Raw genomic sequence first — 19,377 nt, 5'->3', positions numbered from 1 at the left:
CCCCCCCCCCCCCCCTCCCCCATCCCTCTTGCCCGTACCCAGTCGCGCTGCCACCTTGAGGTAGAGCTCCTCGACGGCGCTCTCCTTCAAGTACCGGCGGCTCATCATGCCCTGCACAAACAGCCGGTGTGCATCGCTGTAGCTCGCCATGCCGCCTTTGCTGCTATGAACACACTTGCTCCTTCTCTCTCTGACCGCTGGGGTGGGGGGGCTCTACAGTGAGCCGAGAGGGGTGGGTGGTGGTGGCGGCGGCGGTGGCGAGCCGGCGGCCGACTCGGTACGACAGCCGACCAGGCTGAGATGCTCGGTGGCGGCTACGCTAGACTCACGCCGGTCGCTTCCCGCCCTTGACCAGCCATACTGTGCCGGCTTCGGGAAGCCACCACGGCATGTCCTCGGGGTCGCCGTACCGGTTGGGGATGTACGGATGCTCGGCGGCGGCAGGGTCGATTCCCGCCGGGAGCAGCAGGTTCTTTGGCGAGTGGCGGGCGTAGTGGGCCGCAAACAAGAGCTTCCACTCGGACGTCTGCCCTTTGCAGCTACTTGCAGCGCAGACGTGGCCGTCAGCCCAGAGCGCAAAGGCGAGCTCAAACTCGGAGCCGAGATCGCGCCACGTGTTCTCGTCCGACGCCGACGCGAGCATGCTGTTGATGCCGCGCTGCTTGTAGTCAAATCGAGTCCGCGGCGGGAGGCCCGGAAGGTAGATTTCCGGCACGACCAAGACAGTGCCGGCCGGAAGCTCAGGCAGGATGTCAAGAAGGGCAGTGGCCGGCGCCGAGAACCGCGAGGCCAGGCCAGAGGCCAGCGACCGTGACGGGAGGTCGAGGACGACCACCGCAGGGCGATCGCGGGAGACGTACGGCTCAAGAGCAGTGAGAACGCGAGCTGCATCAATTGCACCGGGGACAAGATGTGCCTGCGGTGCCCTGCTGCCATCCACACCTGCCGGCAGCGGACGCGCATCATACAGAGCGCAACTGGTGTGCTCGACATCGGCGGCGGTGGCATCGTCAAAGCCGATGCACACCAGCGGAGCCTCGGGTGTTGCGTCGACAGTACCGCGGCCGGCGTTGACGCCTAGCGCGTCTGATGCGGTCTGAACCAGCCGCCAGCCGTGCGGCGCGCCGACAAAGGCCACGGCTCCAGGATCCAGCTTGCGGAGGAGGGCGTAGAGAGCAAAGTCGTCAAGCAGCAGGGAGATGTGCTCGTCAGCGTAGGCCTTGCGCAACTCTAACCAGAGCGAGCGCATGCTCTCGGCCGAGTCGTCCAGCGCGCGGTGCAGGGACGGCGAGAGGCCGGCGGTTGGAGCGGCAGCGGATGCAGCGACGGCCAGCTCCTCAGCGTCCGACGGCGCCATCTGCGCCAGGACGTCCTGGGGCGAGTTGGCCTGCGGAGCAAGGCCCAGTCCACCGAGGACTGAGCTGACGAGCCCTGTCGAGCTGGCAGAACCGTCATCGCCGCCACCGTCGCCGTGGTAATCACCCAGGCCAGCGCGGCGCGGATTGCGGCGCGGGCCGACCAGCCAGAGAGCGATCAGTGTAGCGGCGACACCGACGAGGACCATGAGCAGCGAGTGCGACCAGTCAGCCGAGCGGGAGTCCGGGCGGATCTTGCCCCAAGCCATGCGGCCAGCCGGGCGGACGGCTCCGGTGGTGATGGCCGAGCGGGCGGTCGACGAGCCGGCGGTAGCGCGGAGAACGGGCGCGGAGCGGGGTGCCGCCAGGCCGGCGCCAACACCCCCGGGGCGGCCGGTGGCAAGCATACTTGACCTTGCAGAAAGAGAGGGCGCCCGGAGTGGACTGGATGACTGCGAACCGGGGCGAGCGGAGAGCGGAGCGGGCGCGGGGGCGAAGACGAGTGGCCTCGCACTGGCACTGGCGGGCGTTGCTGGCGGTGGCGGTGGCGGCGGCGGTGGCGGTGGCGGGTGTGGGGGGCGGGAGCAAGGCGGTAGCGGAGGCGGCGCATGTCCATGATGGGCAAGACTTGGGCGAGGCTGGGTGGGCCGTACCGTGCATCAACGCAGCGCAGTGTCCGCCCGGCTGGCTCTGTGATGGGGTGGTGCTCGAGTGCGTCCGCTGCACGAGCGATGGTGAGTGCGACGTGCGCGGGCAGGATCTGGTGTGCGATGCAGAGACTGCGCTCTGTGTCCACAAGCCGCTGCTCCCGCTGGCGGCGACGGACCTGACAGGGACTCTTGGGGTTGTTCTCGGCGCGGCGCTTGCTGCTGGTGCCGGTCTTGGCGGCGGTGGGCTCTTTGTCCCGCTCTTTGTCCTCGTCATGGGCTTTGCGCCGTCAGAGGCCATCCCGCTCTCCAAGGCCACCATTTTTGGCTCGGCGCTAGCCAACTTTGTGGTCGCTGCGCGTCGGCGGCACCCTGCTGCGTCACGTCCGCTCATCGACTATGCGGTTGTTCTCATGCTCGAGCCGATGACGCTTGCCGGCTCGATTCTGGGCGTCTTGCTCAACACGGTCCTCCCCTCGTGGCTCATTCTCGGCCTACTCATTGTCCTCCTCACGGCGACCACGCTGCGGACGTATGCCAAGGCCAAAGCCATTGCTGCGCGCGAGACGGCGGTGAGCAAGCGCGACAGCGTGCTCTCGGATGAAGCCAATGCTAGCGGCGCCAGCGAGGTCGCAGGACTCTCGCCAGAGCTGGCGGCAATCCGCGCGGCCGAGGCTAGAATCCCGATGGGCAAGGTGGCAAGCGTGGGTGCGGTGTGGCTGGCGGTCCTTGTGCTCTCGATGATCAAGGGCGGACATGGAGCGCGGTCGGTGGTGGGCATCGAGCCGTGCTCGGCCGGTTACTGGCTGGTTCTGGCCGCAGCGCTACCCGGCGCTTGGCTGGTGACGGTGTGGATCGGAGGTTGCCTACGGCGCGAGCACGCGGCCAAGGAGGCTGCTGGATACACCTTTCTGCCGTCGGACATCCGCTGGACGGCGCACACGACCAAGGTCATTCCACGGTACTCGTTTGGCGCCGGCGTTGCTGCCGGGCTGATGGGCATTGGCGGTGGGATGATCAAGGGCCCGCTGCTGCTCGAGCTGGGTATGGAGCCGAGCGCGTCAACGGCAACCTCGGGCTTTATGATCATGTTCACGTCGTCTGCGACGGTGGCCCAGTTTGTAGTTCTCGGCCAGCTGGCGCTACCGTACGCGGCCTGGTTTGCGGGCTGGGGCTTTGTTGCGGCGCTGTGCGGCCAGTATTTGCTGCGCGCTGCGGTAGCGCGGACCGGGACCCAGTCGCTTATTGCCTTTCTTGTTGCGGGCGTCATCGGCCTCTCGACGGCGCTGCTGACGTATACAGGCGCAGTCAGCGTGGTGAAAGAGCTGGCATCGGGAGCTTCAATGGGATTCTCCACGCCGTGCTGAGACGGCGGCGTTTGCGCGCCGCTGTAAAGGAAGTGACAACCGGGTACAGGACGGCCGCACACAAGATATCGGAGGTGGGATGAAGGGTGTGACAGCACTCCATCCTCACACGCGGTCCGAGTACGAGCGCTTCTCGAGACGGGCAATGTGGTCATTGGCGGCCTCGCGGATGTTGTTCCAGTACTTCATCTCGATGGCCTTGCGCTGGGCAGCAGGCAAGTTATCAGATGGGCCGTCGATGAGGGCGGCAAAGGCGGCTTCTGTGGAGGCGCATCGGGCCTCGGCCTGGGCCTGCAGCTGGTGCAGCAAGTCGAGGTCCGTGGCCTCGGCGACCTCCTCTTGGGCCTCAAGCACCTCCATAAGGAGCTCGGGCTCATCGGCAAGAGTCATTTCTTCCAGGTCATAGCCCGACGAGGCGAGGAGGTACATGGCCCGCTCGATCGGGTCGCGGAGGACACCGACAGCCTTGTTGCACAGGGCCGAGGCTTGCGAGGCGTACGTCTCCTCGGGCCCGGCTGCGGCGGCAAAGCGGTCGGGATGCATGGCCCGCTGCGCCTTCTTGAACGCTGTCTCTAGGCGGCCGGTGTCGACCTTGTACGTTCGTGGGAGGCCGAGGACGGCAAAGAGGTCAGGCTCCTTGTCGGGGAGCGGAAGGACCGAGCCGCACGAGCCGCACGTGAGGCTGGCGCTCTGGGCGACGCCTGAGCCGCAAGACCAGCATGCGTCGCGCTCAGGTGCAGCGCCCATCCACGGCGCATCGCCGGACATGTTAGATGCGGTGTTGGAGCCAGCGGCAGCCTCGGCCGCACGAGCAAAGGCTGCCGCCGAGCCGAATGACGCGACACGCACGCGTTTGGCAAAGAAGGAAGGCAATTCCGAGCCGATCACGAACCTGGCCAGCCGCTGCGGAGCGAGGCTCTGCGTGGCTACCAAGCGGAACATAGCGCGGTGCTGGGAAGGAACGAAAGGTGTGTGGTTGGAGTGCAAAGTGTGACTGCTACTTGGTTGGCTGCAGGCGGAAGTGGGCTCTCTCTTGTTGCCCTCGTCGGCGTCTGCGTCTGGCGTCGGGTGTAACCTCGGATGGAATCAGTTGGTCTCGGCAGGTAGTTGTCCGTTTGTGGCCTGCACACCTTCTACGACCTTTTTTGGTCGGTCGGAGCCACGCTTCGGGAAACTGGGAGGCTGCAAGCCAGCGACTCTTCCTGAAGGCACCAGCACTAGCCAAAGCGGCCAGGGCTGACCATGCCACGAATACACCTCTCACGCCCGCAGAGAGTGCATGTCTGCAGGGCACACGGGGGGTTCGATCATGAGTGAGCCGGGCCCCGGGAGGCGCGAGGCTGTGCTGACCGAGGAGATGGTGTTTGCCACCGGCGTCCTGTGTGAGGCCGAGGGCCGCGAGGTGAGCCGTCCTGCGTCGACCGCCCTGGTCGGCATCCTTGCCTCGCTCGCAGCCGGTTACACCGTGTGTGTCGGAACAGACGCGCTCTCCTTTGCTCGCCACGGCAAGCGCAAGAACGTGACCGAAAAGGATGTCCTCCTCTGTGCGCGGAGGCTCCCCAAGGTCCGCCAACGGGTGGCCGACGCGCTCGACGCGCTGCCATCGCGGCCGTCCAAGCGCCGCAAGACGTCCAAGTCGGTGTCCAAGCCGTCCAAGGCGGCGTCCAAGGCGGCGTCGGCCTCGTGCCCCCCGGACCAGCCGCGTAGCGTTTGCTTTGACATTGACGCCGATTTGCTTCCGCGCCCGGCTGCTCCGTCTGCGCCTGCTCCTGCGTCCGCGGCTGCTCTGTCTGCGCCTGCCACTGCGGCGGCCAGGCGCAGCGCCATTGGCGACATCTCCATCTCCATCTCGATCTCCTCGTCTGACTCGGATGACGACGCGGCCGTTCGGGGTGTTTCTGCCCGCGCTCGCCCTCAGCCTCGGCCTCGCTCGCCGGGCGAAGTCATTGTTCTCGACTCGCCGTCACGCCCGGCAGCACCGGCTGCGCCGGCTGCATCCATCCCCGCATCTCCGCCATCCAACGGCATCACCGGCCTCGACGACGACTTTGATTGGTCCGCCGTCGTCTCTGCCCTTGATATATGAGAGCAATCATTGTTGAAGTTGAGACATACACTGCTGTTTGTGCCCGGCGCTGGGTCCGCCGGGATCTCAGCCCGCCCACGCTGTTTCACCTACGCCGCAACCTCCCGCTCCAGGTGCCGATAGCCGTCACTTGACACGGGCGCATGGAGCACGTACCACACTCGCTCCGCAAGGCCCATCCACCGCGGGCGGGTGCGCAGTGGAGCGGAACTGCGGTGCGGGTCGCGCTGGGGACGCTCGCGCGGCTCTCGGGTGCGCCTCAGGCCGTAGTCGACGTCCTGGCGGCGGCGCCGGCCGCCGCCGAAGCTGCGCTCCGCAAGGCGCTGGCCTGTCCGGCGCTGGCCCAGCCGCTGCTAGCAAACTTGAGCGAGCCTCTCGGCGCTGCCACCGAGGTGGCGCGCTATCTGCGTTCGCTGCACCCGGCCGGCGCGGCGCCGCTCGACCTCCTTCCGCATGTACCAAAGTCGCAGCAGGCGGCGTTCCGCGGTGGGCCGATCCCGCTCGGCGCTCGGGTCATGGTCAACTCGCGTCTAGTCGGCTCGCTGCGATACCTCGGCCCGGTCGCCTTTGCCTCGGGCGTGTGGGCCGGCATCGAGCTCGACAAGCGGGCGGGCAAGCACGACGGGACTGTGGAGGGCGTTCGCTACTTTGCGGCCAAGGCCAAGCACGGCATCCTCGTCGACCCGGCTCGGGTCCTAGTGGAATCGCTCGGTTCGTTTGTTCTTCCCTCGGATCCCGATGCTCTTTCAGCCTCGCGCTCGCTCTCCTCGGCCGCCCGTCTCGAGCTCAACGCGGCGCTGACCTCGATCAAGACCGGCCTCACCGAACAAGTTCAGGCGCTGGGCCAGGACTTGCGGGCCTGCGTCTCACTCGCGGATCCGCTGCCGGTGGAGCTTGCCCGCGACCAGCTCGTATTTCATATGGCCGTCATAGCAGGCCGCGCCCGCGAGTCGGGCATCTCCGCCGCCGACGCTGCGTACGAAAACAGGCTCGTCGGTTTGGAGCCACCCGAGCCGGGTGTGTCTTCTCCTTCTGTAGAGGCGCACCTCCGCAGTGCTGGTACAAGAGCTGGATCCGAGTATGAGACAGAACTTGCCAAGCTCCCGCGTCACGAGGCCACCGTCCTTGCTCTCCGCCACGCCTCGCTCCGGGCCAAGCTCGATCTTGATCTCGCAGTCCACGAGGCGTCCGCCAACGACTCGCTCTCGGTAAGCATCCATGCCCTCGATCGGCAGCTTGCCGAGGGTGTTGCCCGCGAAGCTCAAGCGCTCACGACGGCACTTTCGGACGTCGAGCCCGGCTCGGACGAGGCCACCATCATCCGGGCGGCTGCCGAAACTCGAATCAAGACACTCGAGTACGAGGCTGCCGTCGAGCGTGACAAGCTTGAGGCCAAGCACAAGGCGCGGCTCGAGGCCCGCAGTGGATCAGCGCGCGCTGCACTCCAACACACCATTGAGCATGACGTCCAGCTCGCGGTTCTCCGTCACAAGCAGTACGCGCTGGAAAAGGCGGCGCTAGGTGCGCGGCAGCAGCACCGCGAGCTCGCGCTCGCGACCTCGCTCGACGCTTCGTCGCACGAGCTCAACCGCTCGGGTGTCCAGCTCAGCGATGCCATTGCCTCGGCCAAGCTGCAAGTTGCTATGGAGACGGTTCGAGACGAGGCCAAGCTTGAAGAGGCCCATCACCGTCTCGCCCTTAACGACCAGCACCTGGCTGAGAACATGGCGCTGGCGCTGCACATGGAGACGCTCCGCCACCAGCACGATGCCCGTGTTGCTGCACTCACTGCCTCACTCATGCTCTCATGCGAGCGCGAGCGCGCGCTTGCTTCCGACCCGCGTGCCGCTGCTGCTGTCTCGTCCAAGTATGTTGCCGCGGCTGAGCGGGCTCGAGCCGACGCCGATGCTGACCTTGCTGCACTTCTTGCTGGTCGCAAGCAAGCTCTTGCCTCGCGTCAGGCCGCACAGTCGCTCCAGCTGCAAGTTCTTGACGCACGGCACGCGCTTGAGCTTGATCAGCTCGACCACGCGCTCCACGCTCGCCTGGAACTTCTCCAGGAGATTGATACAGCCAGCGGCGGTGCCGACGCCGCCGCCAAGCTGGCTGCATTTGAATCCGAATGCGTTAGTGAGCGGATGCATACCGCTGCACGCCACCTCGCCGAGCGTCGCGCCCACGTCGCCACCGCCGCACAAGCTGAGCTTCACGAGGCTGGCTCGGAGCAGGAAGCTGCGGCGTCAGCGCTGGCCAAGCTCCATACGGCTGCAGCCGCATCCGAGTCGGCTGCCGCTGCTGCAGAGAGTCAACAGAGTGCGGCCCGGGCCGAGCTTGTGACGACAGCCATTGCCGCTGCTGCCGCCACGCCACCGCACCCGCTCGACCATGAGCTTGAGGTCTTTGGCGCTCGCTACGATGCCGCATCACAGACTGCGCTCTCGCAGACCTTGTCGTCGACCGTCGCCGTCCTGCTCGAGCTTGACACTGCGGAACAGACCGCATCCAGCTCGACCGGCGACCTGATTGACGCAGGCGCGGCCGCGTTTGAGTCGGGCTCGCGCGCCGCCGCCCAGCGTCGTCACGCCGCCGCCCGCGACATTGCCAAGACCAAGGCCAAAGTGGCCATGGCCAAGGCCCGCCGGGAGCTGGCCGATGAGCCCATGGCGCTTTCCGCCAAGCTCAAGACGCTCCGCGCAAACTTGACCGCTGAGCTGGTGAGCCTCGAAGAGTTGGCCCACACCCCACGGGCGTCCAACTCGACTGTTTTCACACCACGTTCGGTGCGTGCAAGTGTCGTCGCTCAGCGGCAGACTGTAGAGGCTGCCGAGCGCAGCGCTGTCATCGCAGTCGCCCGCGCCGATGCGGTGCGCACACTCGAGTCGAAGCTCACCGAGTGTGATGCCCGCTTCCACGCCGGCGAGCTTACAGCTGACCAATGCAATGCGCTCAAGAACGCAGCGCGCGAGCGCAATCGCGCGCTGCTCACCACTCTAGAAGACGACGTCGCCATTGAGCTTCACCACCGCCACACCATGCAGCGGTCGCACCTCGCAGCTCGCGCCGCCCACGATGTGTTGCGTACCAAGCTTCAAACGTACAAGAACGAACTTGCCGTGCTTAGCAAGCTCCAAGCCCGGGGCGTGGCCACGCCTTCGCCGTCAGGTGGCCCTCCTGCTGCAGCCACACCCATTCCTCGACTTGATCTCACGTCGCCGCTGGTGGCGCTGCCGCAGGGCTCGCTCCCGCATGCCTCGTTCTCGTTCTCCGGATCAGTAACGCCGCTCAGCACACCGGCGGCCACACCCGGCGAGTCGCCGCGGGTCGCATCTCCGTCGTCGGAGCCCGAGCCTGGCTCGTCGAGCGGATCGGACGTCGAGCTCTACAAGGCACCGCAGTACTTTGCAACCATGCTCAAGCTGGGCGATGAATCGCTCTCTCATGAGGCACTACGCCGGGCGCTCCGCGCCGGCGGAGCATCCTTTGCCGCAGAGCTGGACGATGGTGGCGGGCTTGACGCCATTGTGGAGAACCTAGTCATGGCGTCGCGAGCGCCCAAGCTCACCCCACCGGAGCAAGCCAGCGTCGCAAACGTTGCACACTCGCTTGCCGAGCTGTTGGCTGTATCGCCACAGCATTTCGACGTTGTCGAGCGCCATGGCTCCGCGCGGGGCGCGATTGTCAGCCTCTTGCGCTGGCCGTTGCCAGCACTCCGTGAGCCGCTGTTGCAAGTTCTGCTCGCGTGGGTGGGGCGCGAGCCGTCCGCAAACGCGCACGCACACTTGCGTGCGTTTGAGCAGGTGGCACAGGACTGGCGCTACCCGTACCGATTCAAGCATGTGCTGGGCCTCGTGGGAAGTGCCAATAGCGACTTTGAGCTGGCGCGACTGGCGCTTCAGCTGCTCAACGCGGTGCTTGACGGACTGGGTGATGCCGACGCTCGCGCCGCGCTCCGAGAAGAGTGGATGGCCCACGGCCTCGGCGCGGCCTTGAATGCGTTTGAGGACGATACCGAGGCCTACGGCGACGCTGCCGACGCACTGGTGGCGTTTCGCGAGCAGGCCGCTGCCGACGGCGCCGCGCTGGTCATGCATGGCGTCGACATGAGGTCGCCGAGTGCCATGGCCCAGTTTCTTGCCGAGCATCTACGGGTCGGATCGCAGCGAGCATACCATGCCTTTGTTGCGATTATGCAGTTGTTGGTTAGCCTGCCGACGCTGGGAAGCCTTGCAGAAGCCAGCTGGCCGCTGCTGGCCGAGCGTCTTGCGCGCATGGTCGACGTGCCTACTGCAGACGAGCTTGCAACATGCGCACAACCGCTGCGGGACGAAGGCCATCCGGCGCTGACAGCAGCAATGGGCTACCTGGCGGAGATCAACGAGTTGCCTGGCACCACCGTACCACGGACGCTGCGAATGCAGGCGTCCACCCATACCCGCGCGTATGTCGATGGCCTGGTCAACCGCGTTTGCACGCTTGAGGACGAGCTTGCTGCCAGCTTGAAGCGGGCGTCTGACCTCGAGTCGACACGCCCCGAGGTGGCCCACGCCTTGGATGTGCATGCGGCGAACGTTGCCGCAATCCGACAGCAGGCCCGCGACGCACAGCGGGCAGCCGTGTCAATGTATGAGGCCCGCCTCAAGGCCGAGGCGCGGCGGGCGGCCAAGGCTGTGGAGCACTACTCGCTCGAGATCACCCGGCTATCCCGCAAGGTAGCAGCCACGCTCAAAAAGGCGGCTATGCTTGACATTGATGCCGACTCGCGGCTCAAAGCTGCGCGGGTGAGGTTCCGCCTCGGCGTGCGAAGGATCATTGTCAAGCGTCGGATGGCGGCGTCATTTGCGGTAACCCACGTTGATGGGAGGCGCGCCGGCGGAGCTGGCGTGTTGACAGGTGGTCCACCACCGCCACCGCCGCCGCCCGGACGAGGCCCACCGCCGCCTCCACCGCCGCCTGGAGGAGGAAGAGGACCACCGCCGCCACCACCGCCTGGTGGTCCGCGCCCTCCGCCCCCACCCGGCGCTGGTCTCGGGCGCGGTGCCGCCTTGCGGAAGCCGCGGTTGCCGATGAAGAAACTGCACTGGACCAAGCTCAAACCGGCACAAGTCCGCGGCACAGTGTTTGAGAGCATGCATCCGGAAAAGTGGACGCTCGACTACGAGCAGCTCGAGTCACTGTTCACCTCGAGCCGACCAAAGCTCCAAGCAGCGTCGGCGGCGCCGTCCAAGCCCAAAAAGGTGCTCCTGCTCGATGGCAAAAAGTCGAACGCCATCGGCATTCTCATGGCCCAGATCAAGGTGCCACCCGAGGCGCTGCGCGAGGCCATTCTCGACCTCGACACCCGTGTTTTGAACGAGGACGCGGTGTGCGGGCTGCTCAAGCAGCTGCCGACGCCAGACGAGATCGAGACGCTGGCTAGCTACGACGGCGATCTTGGTGTTCTGGGCAAGTCGGAGCGGGTGGTCATGGCCATCATGGACGTGCCCCGGCTGCGGCCACGGCTAGAGTCGATCCGAACTAAGCTCCAGTTTGAGGAGCGGTCGACGGACATCACGACTGGGCTGACGATGGTCTCGGCCGCGCTCACCGACATTCTCGAGTCTCAGGCCCTAAGTAAGGTCCTGGAGCTTGTCCTCGCTGTTGGCAACTTTATGAACGGGTACCCATCGCTTGGCTTCCGGCTCTCGTTTCTTAACAAGCTACGCGACACCAAGTCGCAGGACAACCGAACGACGCTGCTGCATGTTCTCGTCGATTTTCTCGCTACTAAGCACCCAAACGTGCTTTGCTTCGTCGAGGATCTTAGCCACGTCGAGCAAGGTGCGCGCTACTCGCTCGAGCTGCTGGAGGCTCAGGTGACCGAACTCACTGTTGCGCTCAAAGTTATTGGTCGGGAGCTGGAGCTTGTAGCCCCAACCGACCGCTTTGTCGAGGTCATGGGGGTCTTTGCCGAGGGCGCCAACGCCGCGCTGGCTGACATGCACAACTCAATCGCCGCCATCAAGACGACGTACGCCAAGACCGCCAAAGCGTACGGCGAGAGCCCTGCCAAGGTCAAGGCTCAGGAGTTCTGCGGTAAGTTCCTCGACTTTGTCTTGGCCGTGCAAAAGGCGCAGCGAGACAATCAGCGCCAGCGCGAGCGTGAGGCCAAGAAGCGCCGCCGCGAGGCGGCAAGAGCCGCGCGTCACGGCCACCCCAATTAGTTGCCCAGCCCCTAAAAGGTGTCCCCCTTGATCATCAGCATTCACTCTCCTTGGTGAGTAAGTCTGCTACGACAAGGCCTGTGTTGAGGCCGAGCGGTCCAAGATGGGCGTGAAGCGAGAGGCCATGGGCGAGGCCAAGGTATCGATCGAGCCCGCACGCACCATGCGCTCCTCGGGAAGAGCCAGCGTACCGCCCGACCTGTTGAGTCGATCGTCAGAGCTGCGCCTCGCCGAAGACGGCGGCGAGGTAAGCCGAGCAAGGAGCGCCGACCGGGCGTCGGTGCGGGAGCGCGACTTTGATCGCGACCTGGAGCGTGACTGTGAGTCTGTGGCGCCAAGCGAGCGCGAATCTGGGCGGCTTCGCGGACTGCCCTTGGAACTAGTCCGCTCGACCGACTTGGACGCGGGCCGATTGCGCCTGACTGAGCCAACCCGTGAGCCGACCGTTGGGCGGGTGCGCGAGCCGGTGCGCGACCGTTGCGACGGCGAGGCCGCCAGGCGCCGCGAACCGACGCGCGAGAGTGCACGCGGGCGAACGGGTTCGATGTCGGTGAGGGAGGCTGACGAGACAAGGACCGAGGTGCCGGGCCGCGCGGTGGCCGCACGCTGCCCTTCGATCTCGTCATCATCGGACACGCCGTTGCGCTGCTCGTTGTCGAGCGAGTGGGCCGAGAGCTTACGGACGGGCCGCGCCCGTGAGGCGGCAGCCCGAGACCGCAGGACCCGCGCCGCCCGCCCCGACCGCGAGCCAACTCCGGATCGCACCTTTTGCATGCGGGCTGCCGACGCTCGCGAGAGCGATGCCCGCGACGCTGCCCGCTGGGCGTGGACAATACCGACAACGTCGTCGGATTTGGACGACTTTGACGTCGGCCGCGGGCCGCGGGCTGACGTCGCGGCTTCGATGGCGTCGTCTGGGTCGTCGCCGTGGTCGGCATCGGAAGGTGCAACAGCGATGTCGCGCGGCGAAACTGACATCTCTGTCGATCCTGGCGCGTTGTGCGGAATGACGGCGTAGATCATGATGGCATCCTCGATGCCCTTGAAAGCCTTCTCACCCTCGCAGCGGAACCGAGCCACAGCCTCGGTGCGTGCGGCGTCGATGGCGCGGGCCATGTTGAGCGAGTACTCGGAGATGGTGATGGCGCCGTTGCTGGTGTCGTAGGCCGAGATGCGAGCAGCGCGGTTGACAACCGTGCCATAGTAGTCCATGCGCTGGGTCCGCTCGTCGACGGTCGATAGCACGTTGCCACCATGGACACCCATCGAGACATGCAGGTTGAGGAACTCGGTCTTCTCGTTGAGCGACGACGTTCGCGGCCAGACTACACCCTTTGCCTCGACGTGTTCCTTCCACTGGTACGTCCGCAACTCGACCGAGGTGCGGCAGGCAAACTCGAGGGCTGAAAGTGGATCGGCAAAGGCGAGCATAAAGGCGTCGGCTTCGAGCTTGACCTCGTAGCCAGCCGGAAACTCGGTGAGGATGCCACGCACAATGTCCGAGTGGGCCACCAGTAGCAGCTCCATGACTTCAGGATAGAGCTCCCACAGGGCGGTGTTCTCGGCAATGCGGGTGAAAATAAAGGTGACGTTTCCGGTCGGTGCCCGTCCGTTCGCGGTCTCGGTAAACCGGTTCTCATCGATGATCTCCTTGACTTCAGCGCGCCGCATCCGTTCTTCGGCAATCGGCTGCGACGACCGCATCCGCAGCATAATGCCGACGAGGGCAGCAACAACAAGAAAGAGGCAGAGCGCGGTCGCCGACGCGGCAATGACGCCGACCGTCAACCCGGTGCTCGACTTGGTGCGGACCGGAGACGTGCTGGTCGCTGCCAGGCATGCACCACCACAAGCGCCGCATGGGTCAAAGACCTTGCCCGAGTTGGGCACTCCGTCGCAGCCGAGACACGTTCGCGACTCACCAAAGCATAGACCACAGGCATCGACCGAGTAGTTGAAGCCGTAGCAGATGCCGCACGCATCGCGAGCGGCATTGTTGCCGCCGCACACGCCGCAACTATCCTTGTCGGCGTTGGTCCCACCGCACACACCGCAGTCGTCCTTCGCAGTGTTGTTGCCAAAGCACACGCCACAGTCGTCCATGTGCATGTTGGCGTTGGCCACGTAGTCTGTGGCACTCCAGCAGACACCACACAGATCGACGAGAGCGCTGCCACCGCACACTCCTGCACAGTCATGGTAGGCACCAGCAGCACATGTTGTAGCGCAAGATCCGGGCGCAATGTGTGGCCCACCGCACACGCCACACGTGTCGATGGTCCGGCCACCTGCAGACATGGGAAGGCCGTTGCAGCCGAGGCAGCTGGTCCCATCGCCGCCGCACACGCCGCACACGTCAAAGACCTGGCCCGAAAACGGCGCACCGTCACAGCCAGCACAGGACGAGCCATCGCCCCAGCACACACCGCAGACGTCCTTGCCTGCATTACCGCCGCGGCAAACACCACAGTCGTCCTTGTCGGCGTTGCCACCAAAGCACACACCGCAGTGGTCCTTGTCGGCGTTAGGGACGAGCCCGGTCTGCCCGCCTGAGCACACGCCACAATCGTCGACGACGGCAAAGCCGTTGCAGTGACCGGCACAATCGCGCACGTTCGACTCACAGGCAGACGGTACGGGTGGCGCGGGTGGCGCGGGCGGCGATGGCGGCGGAAGCGGCGGCGGCGATGGCGGCGGTGGCGAGGGAGGAGGAGGCGACGGCGGCGATGGAGGAGGCGGTGATGGCGGCGGTGGCGATGGCGGCGGCGGCGATGGCGGCGGCGGCGGCGGCGGGGTGACCACAACGTCGACACACGCCGAAACTTTGGGCCCGGCGCGAGACTGGCCATTTGGGCAAAGTTGAACGCGCCGAGCGCATCAGTGTAGATCCGCACATCAGCGCAACAGCCGAGGTGGCCAGCGCTGCCGAGCCTGCAAGGCTGGCAGTCACCGGCTGGGTGCCCACAGGGTCCAGATTGTCGTCCCATGCGTAACTTCCAGCAGCAACACCGTCAATGTAAAGTGCAAACTCGGCGAATCTGCGCGAGAGCGAGATACCAAAGTGGTGCCAGGTCGGCGATGGCGACGGCGGCCACGCCAGGGTGACGTTGACCAGCGGCGGGGCTGGGTCGACAGTCTGGTCGTCGCGCACTACCCAGGTCAACCAGTCGGGAGCCACAGAGACAAGCTCCATACCGGGCTCACCAGGCCCGAGACCAAACGAGACCAGGGCCGACGGCAGCGGCGGGGCTCCAGCTGGCAGAAGCGCCCAAAACGCCAGCGACCAGTCCGAGCCGTTGGGTGCGAGCCACGGTGCAGTCGACGCAGGAAGCAGAACCGATCCGCTCGCGCCAAGCGCAGCCGTGTAGTGGCGTGCGTCTGGCAGCGCAACAGCCGAGGTGGCCAGCGCTGACGAGCCTGCAAGGCTGGCAGTCACCGGCTGGGTGCGGATCGAGTCAAGGCCTGCGCCAGGACCAGCCGGGTCAAAGGTAAACCGCGCGTCGAGGTAAAAAACGTCGTCGAGAAGAGGTTCCGTGACGTTGATGCACACCACGTCAACAACGGTGTAGGCTGGGGGCGTGTAGGTGATGCCTCCGCCTTCAAGAAGCGACTCCAAGACATGGAATGGAGCGGAGCCCTCGATGTGAACGTCACCCGCGGCCGAGCCAGAGGTGACGACCAGGCCGGCCGGGAGCGGAGTGAGGCCTACGTTGCCATGGCTGACCGAGACTGTAAACGACCACGGGCCTGTGACCTCGAACGCACCCTCGAGCATGTACATGGGTTCGCCGTAGGCGTGGTCCATGGCGTATGTGACGCGGTAGTCGGTGCCGCCAGTGCCCTCGACAATTACATGGACATCGGCAGACTCGTCCCATGTCGGCTTGGCAGTGTACTCGGAGAGGATGGGGCCGATGTTCGAGGTGAGCGGGTACATGACTTGAGTGGATGGCATGGAGGCAGGGCCGAACGGGACCGAGGCAGCGGTCCGCGGGCGGCTAGAAATGTCAAAGTCGGCCGCGATCGCAGCCGGCCCCGGCTGCGATGCGTCGCCGTAGACCAGTCCGGTCGTGGTGCCGTATCGGGACGTGGCCGCCGCGACGTAGATTGCAGCCGAGTGGACAGGAGCACCATGCGGCAGGCCAGCAGCCGGGAAGACGAGCCGGGAAAAGATGAGGCCAGACTTGTAGCCAAAGTGCAGCGTGGTGCCGGTATCGACGACGTCGCCGGGGTACGCACCGCCGGTTGTCTCTTCGTACGCATCGTCAGCGGACTTGGCTGGGAGGGCGATAAAGGCCGAGAGCACGTCCGGGTCGGAGATCAGAAAGGCGGGCAGTGTCAGAGTGGTGCCAATGGGGGCAGTGGCGGACGAGGGCGGCGGGACAAGGGTCGGTCCGCAGCCTGCAACATGGCAGTGGAACTCGATCTCAAGGCGCGGCGCATAGATGTGTCTGTTGGCCGTCGAGGTGGTGGTGCCGTAAAAAGTGCGGCTGGCGCCGACAGCGCCACCGGCTACGAGCCGGAACATGACGTGCGAGTCCTTGGTCCACAGTGGGTCATCAACGCGCTCCTGCAGGATGGCAGCGAGGTCGGGGGAACGGCCGACGGACGGGACGGCAAAGTGCCGATGCTGTGGCAGAAAGTGGCCGACGTCCCACAACACCGAGGTCGGCGAAAAGGTCCGCGTAAAGAGCATGGACGCACTCGTGAGCTGCGGGGCGTCTCGGATGCTTTCGGCCGAGATAGTGATGTTGGTGATCGAGGTCTGCGGTACGACCGTGTTCGGACGGAGGATCAAGTGGGCGGCGGCGATGCGTGCCCCATGCGGGATGGGGACGGCGAAGCGGACGGCAGCCATAGCGTCGGGGTCGACAGTGAGAGTTGTCTCGGTCGAAGATCGGAGGCTGGCGGTAGAGATAACTTCAACAACGTCGTCGGCAGTAGCGGGCGGATTGAGGATGAGCCTGCCTGCCGGCGAGTGGCCAGCAAAGGCCGGCGGGGACGGCGGAGCAAACGGCGGAGGCGGCGACGGCGGCGGCGACGGCGGCGGGGCAGGCGCGACCACCAGGTGGGTGCATCCGGATCGAACAAAACCGGCCTCAAAGGCGACAAGCAGCGAGACTTGCTGCGGCGTGAGCGGGACCGAGTAGGCGCGGACGTCGCCGAGCCAGCCCGAGAACGAGCCACCCAGTGTGGTGGGTCCGGGGCCGAACCCGCCGGCAGCCACAACGTTGGCCGCAAAGGTGGCAGGCAGGGTCACACTGCCAAGCGGAGTCGGCGCGCGCACGCCATCGAGGTAGAGCACGAGTTCAGAGAAGGAGGCGTCATACATGGCGACAAGATGGAACCAAGTGCCGGACGCAAGTTGGCTCGAGACATCCACCAAGACCGAAGCAGAGATCGGCGATGATGAAGCCCCATCCGAGACGGTGAAGACTGCGGTGCCTGCGACGGTGTCAAGGGTGAGCGCAAACGCTGGCGCAGAGACGACGGCTGGCAGCGGGCCGCGGGCAATGATGACCGGAGTGGTGGTGGTGTGCGGCCCGGCAGCAGCTGGTGTCGCCACCCACAGCGCCAGCGAGAGGTCGTGGTGCGGGGCAGCGTAGAGGGGTGCGTCGAGCGAGCCAGCGTCACCAGCAGTGGCGTTGAGGCGGAGAGTGCCACGGAAGATGCCGTCGCCCCAGGCCGAGTAGAACGGCGCAGTGGCGTCAAAGACGACCTGAGGTGCACCGGCGGCGACGGCGCCGGCGCTCCCGGCCTTGGCGTCGGCAAAGAGCGGCGGTAGCGTCGAGTCAAAGTTGAGTTGCGAGAACCAGCCAACAGCCGAGGCGACGACATCACGCGAGTAGGTGTAGCAAATGGAGACGTTTGTCGGATCCATGCCGGGCGAGTCGGGTTGTAGTAAAAGTTGTTGAGGGCGGCGTTGATGGAAGCGGGCTTGCCAGTAGCCTCGAGCTCGTAGTCGCCGACACCATCGCCAATAGAAAAGGCGAGGCCAGCGGTGGTGGCGAGGGTCACAGTGCCGCCGGTGGCATTAATGAAGAGCTTGGGCAGTGAGGTGCCAATAACGGCCTCACCGGCGAGATACGGATGGAACGACGGCGTGCCTGGGCCATGGACCATACGTGCGCCGGAGCCTTCCACAACGAGGGCGAGCGGGTTGTCGACGTGCCAAGTCGGTGAGGCAACAACATCGGCCTGGTGAGCCAGAGAAACAAGCGAAGGTGAGGTGATGGGATCATCTGAGGACCAGCTCGACGGCAGAGTCCAGAACACGCTCACGGGAGCGACCGGGCGCGAGGTGATGTCAAGCGGCGACGGCGCCGGGGCGAGGGGAGAAAGCGCCGACGAGGCGTGCTCGGCACGAAGCCGGAGGCTGAGCGGGTTGAAGTTGGCCGTGGCGTTTGACGACGAGGCCACCAGATCGAGAGTGATAAAGTGCGCGCCCGGAACGGTGCCCAGCGAATGGAAGGCGAGCCGGGTGGCGACAGGGACGTAGGTATGGTCGGGCGCGCGCGCGTGGCCTAGGGGGTGCCGTACGACGAAGACGTGGCGACGTTGGAGGGCGCAAGAACAGTACCGAGTGAGCCGAGCGCCGACGTGGCAAGGGTCTCGTACGCGGCGTCAAGTGGCGACGAGGCCATCGGAGCGTAGACGGTGTGGGTGGCGCCAACGTCGTTGACGGCAACTTTGCGTGTCAACGCCGGAAAGTAGATGTTGTTGAGGTGAACGGTGGGCGAGGAAATGGCGGCGGGAAGGTCAAGCTCGGCTCGCACGAGAGGCACATGTGCTTAAAGATGGCCATCGGCGCCGCGCGGTGCGAGTACCACGATGGGTTTGTCGAGCCGCGGGCAACCAGGGTCCTCGCACCGCTTGCGGCAGGATCACACGAAGTGGACGAAATCGAGATCAGAAACGAGATCCGCGAGTTGTACGACCAGCCCGCGAGGCTCAGAGCGTGCTCGACGAGTGGGGTGAGGTCCGGCGAGGTCGTGGCCGGCAGGCCGACGCGCCCAGCATCGTCGGCGGCCACTGTCGGCAGGTTCCAGACCACCGACGGGGTAGCACGAGAGCGCCCGCCTAGCGTTCCCATTGAGCCGTGCGCAAAGGCGGCTGGGTTGGCAGAGTCCTCGACATAGATGGTGACCGAGCACGGGCCAGAGGCCGCAGCCGGTGCCACTGAGGTAAAGGCGAGACGAAAGTCGGCCACCTTGGCATCCGCACGCAGCGGCAGGGCAAACTGGACGCCAACCCAAGCCGTCGAGGTCTTGGAGAAGACAAAGGTGGTATCTACGGTCGTCACAAAGCCATCGGACCGTTCCGCAGCGTCGTCGCCGCTGGTGGCAACGAGCTGGCGATGGACGACGACGTTGGCTCTGGGAGGCGAGGGTGAGAGAGAGAGAGAGTGCCGGGAGGGGGGAGGGTAGGGGTAGGGGAAAGGGGGGGGAGGGGGGGGAGGAGGGGACGTACTGTGAGAGGGTGGCAAGGGTGACGAGGCCGAGTATGACCAAGGCGACGAGCCAGGGTTGGCTTGCAAAGCAAGCTCGCAGGCGAACACGTGCACCAGGCATTGGCAATGATGCGCAAGAAAGAGAGTGTGAAAGATTGCGTGTGTGTGTGTGTGTATGTGAGTGGTCGGTTGTGGAGGGAGGCAATGAGTGTGTGTGTGGGTGGGGGGGAAGGAGGAAGCGTTGCGGTGGTTTTTTTTATATTAAAGGAGGG

The 19,377-nt window shown here is 65.5% G+C and overlaps 8 protein-coding genes across 8 annotated transcripts in view; 3 read left to right on the top strand and 5 right to left on the bottom strand.

Annotated features, from left to right (window-relative positions):
* Positions 1-260, bottom strand: part of AMSG_02335 (Nse1 non-SMC component- complex) — a 1,449-nt gene extending 1,189 nt beyond the window's left edge. Inside the window, exon 1 of the mRNA XM_013905426.1 lies at positions 39-260. Within this exon, the coding sequence (XP_013760880.1) occupies positions 39-150 (112 nt within the window). The 5' untranslated portion in view covers positions 151-260. The remainder of the gene's footprint in view (positions 1-38) is intronic.
* Positions 261-325: 65 nt separating this feature from the next.
* Positions 326-1,762, bottom strand: AMSG_02334 (uncharacterized protein; the record flags this gene model as incomplete). The annotated part of the gene is made up of 1 exon (XM_013905425.1): positions 326-1,762. The coding sequence occupies one exon, from the start codon at positions 1,760-1,762 to the stop codon at positions 326-328; it is 1,437 nt and encodes a 478-aa protein (XP_013760879.1).
* Positions 1,763-1,963: 201 nt separating this feature from the next.
* Positions 1,964-3,412, top strand: AMSG_02333 (uncharacterized protein; the record flags this gene model as incomplete). The annotated part of the gene is made up of 2 exons (XM_013905424.1): positions 1,964-2,029; positions 2,068-3,412. 2 exons carry the CDS (start codon positions 1,964-1,966, stop codon positions 3,367-3,369), a joined length of 1,368 nt encoding a protein of 455 aa, XP_013760878.1. The 3' UTR covers positions 3,370-3,412.
* Positions 3,044-4,465, bottom strand: AMSG_02332 (DnaJ-domain-containing protein 1). Its single transcript, XM_013905423.1, has one exon. The coding sequence runs from the start codon at positions 4,309-4,311 to the stop codon at positions 3,475-3,477; it is 837 nt and encodes a 278-aa protein (XP_013760877.1). The 5' UTR covers positions 4,312-4,465; the 3' UTR covers positions 3,044-3,474.
* Positions 4,466-4,615: 150 nt separating this feature from the next.
* Positions 4,616-5,455, top strand: AMSG_02331 (uncharacterized protein; the record flags this gene model as incomplete). The annotated part of the gene is made up of 1 exon (XM_013905422.1): positions 4,616-5,455. The coding sequence occupies exon 1, from the start codon at positions 4,649-4,651 to the stop codon at positions 5,453-5,455; it is 807 nt and encodes a 268-aa protein (XP_013760876.1). The 5' UTR covers positions 4,616-4,648.
* A 143-nt stretch (positions 5,456-5,598) lies between these two features.
* On the top strand, positions 5,599-11,683 carry AMSG_02330 (uncharacterized protein; the record flags this gene model as incomplete). Its single annotated transcript, XM_013905421.1, has 1 exon — positions 5,599-11,683. The coding sequence occupies one exon, from the start codon at positions 5,599-5,601 to the stop codon at positions 11,653-11,655; it is 6,057 nt and encodes a 2,018-aa protein (XP_013760875.1). The 3' UTR covers positions 11,656-11,683.
* Positions 11,084-18,299, bottom strand: AMSG_11705 (uncharacterized protein; the record flags this gene model as incomplete). Its single annotated transcript, XM_013905544.1, has 4 exons — positions 11,084-14,477; positions 14,521-17,405; positions 17,522-18,179; positions 18,236-18,299. The coding sequence occupies 4 exons, from the start codon at positions 18,297-18,299 to the stop codon at positions 11,722-11,724; spliced, it is 6,363 nt and encodes a 2,120-aa protein (XP_013760998.1). The 3' UTR covers positions 11,084-11,721.
* Positions 18,300-18,352: 53 nt separating this feature from the next.
* AMSG_11704 (uncharacterized protein) lies at positions 18,353-19,226 on the bottom strand (the record flags this gene model as incomplete). Its single annotated transcript, XM_013905543.1, has 2 exons — positions 18,353-19,006; positions 19,212-19,226. The coding sequence occupies 2 exons, from the start codon at positions 19,224-19,226 to the stop codon at positions 18,353-18,355; spliced, it is 669 nt and encodes a 222-aa protein (XP_013760997.1).
* Positions 19,227-19,377: the final 151 nt, after the last annotated feature.

The sequence above is a fragment of the Thecamonas trahens genome (genome assembly GCF_000142905.1).
Source record: "Thecamonas trahens ATCC 50062 unplaced genomic scaffold supercont1.9, whole genome shotgun sequence".
In the NCBI taxonomy this organism is placed as follows: Eukaryota; order Apusomonadida; family Apusomonadidae; genus Thecamonas; species Thecamonas trahens.
This window is presented reverse-complemented; position numbering and strand designations above follow the sequence as displayed.

Coding starts and splice junctions, on each gene's coding strand:
- AMSG_02332 (XM_013905423.1), bottom strand. CDS start 4,311: ATGTTCCGCTTGGTAGCCACGCAGAGCCTCGCTCCGCAGCGGCTGGCC.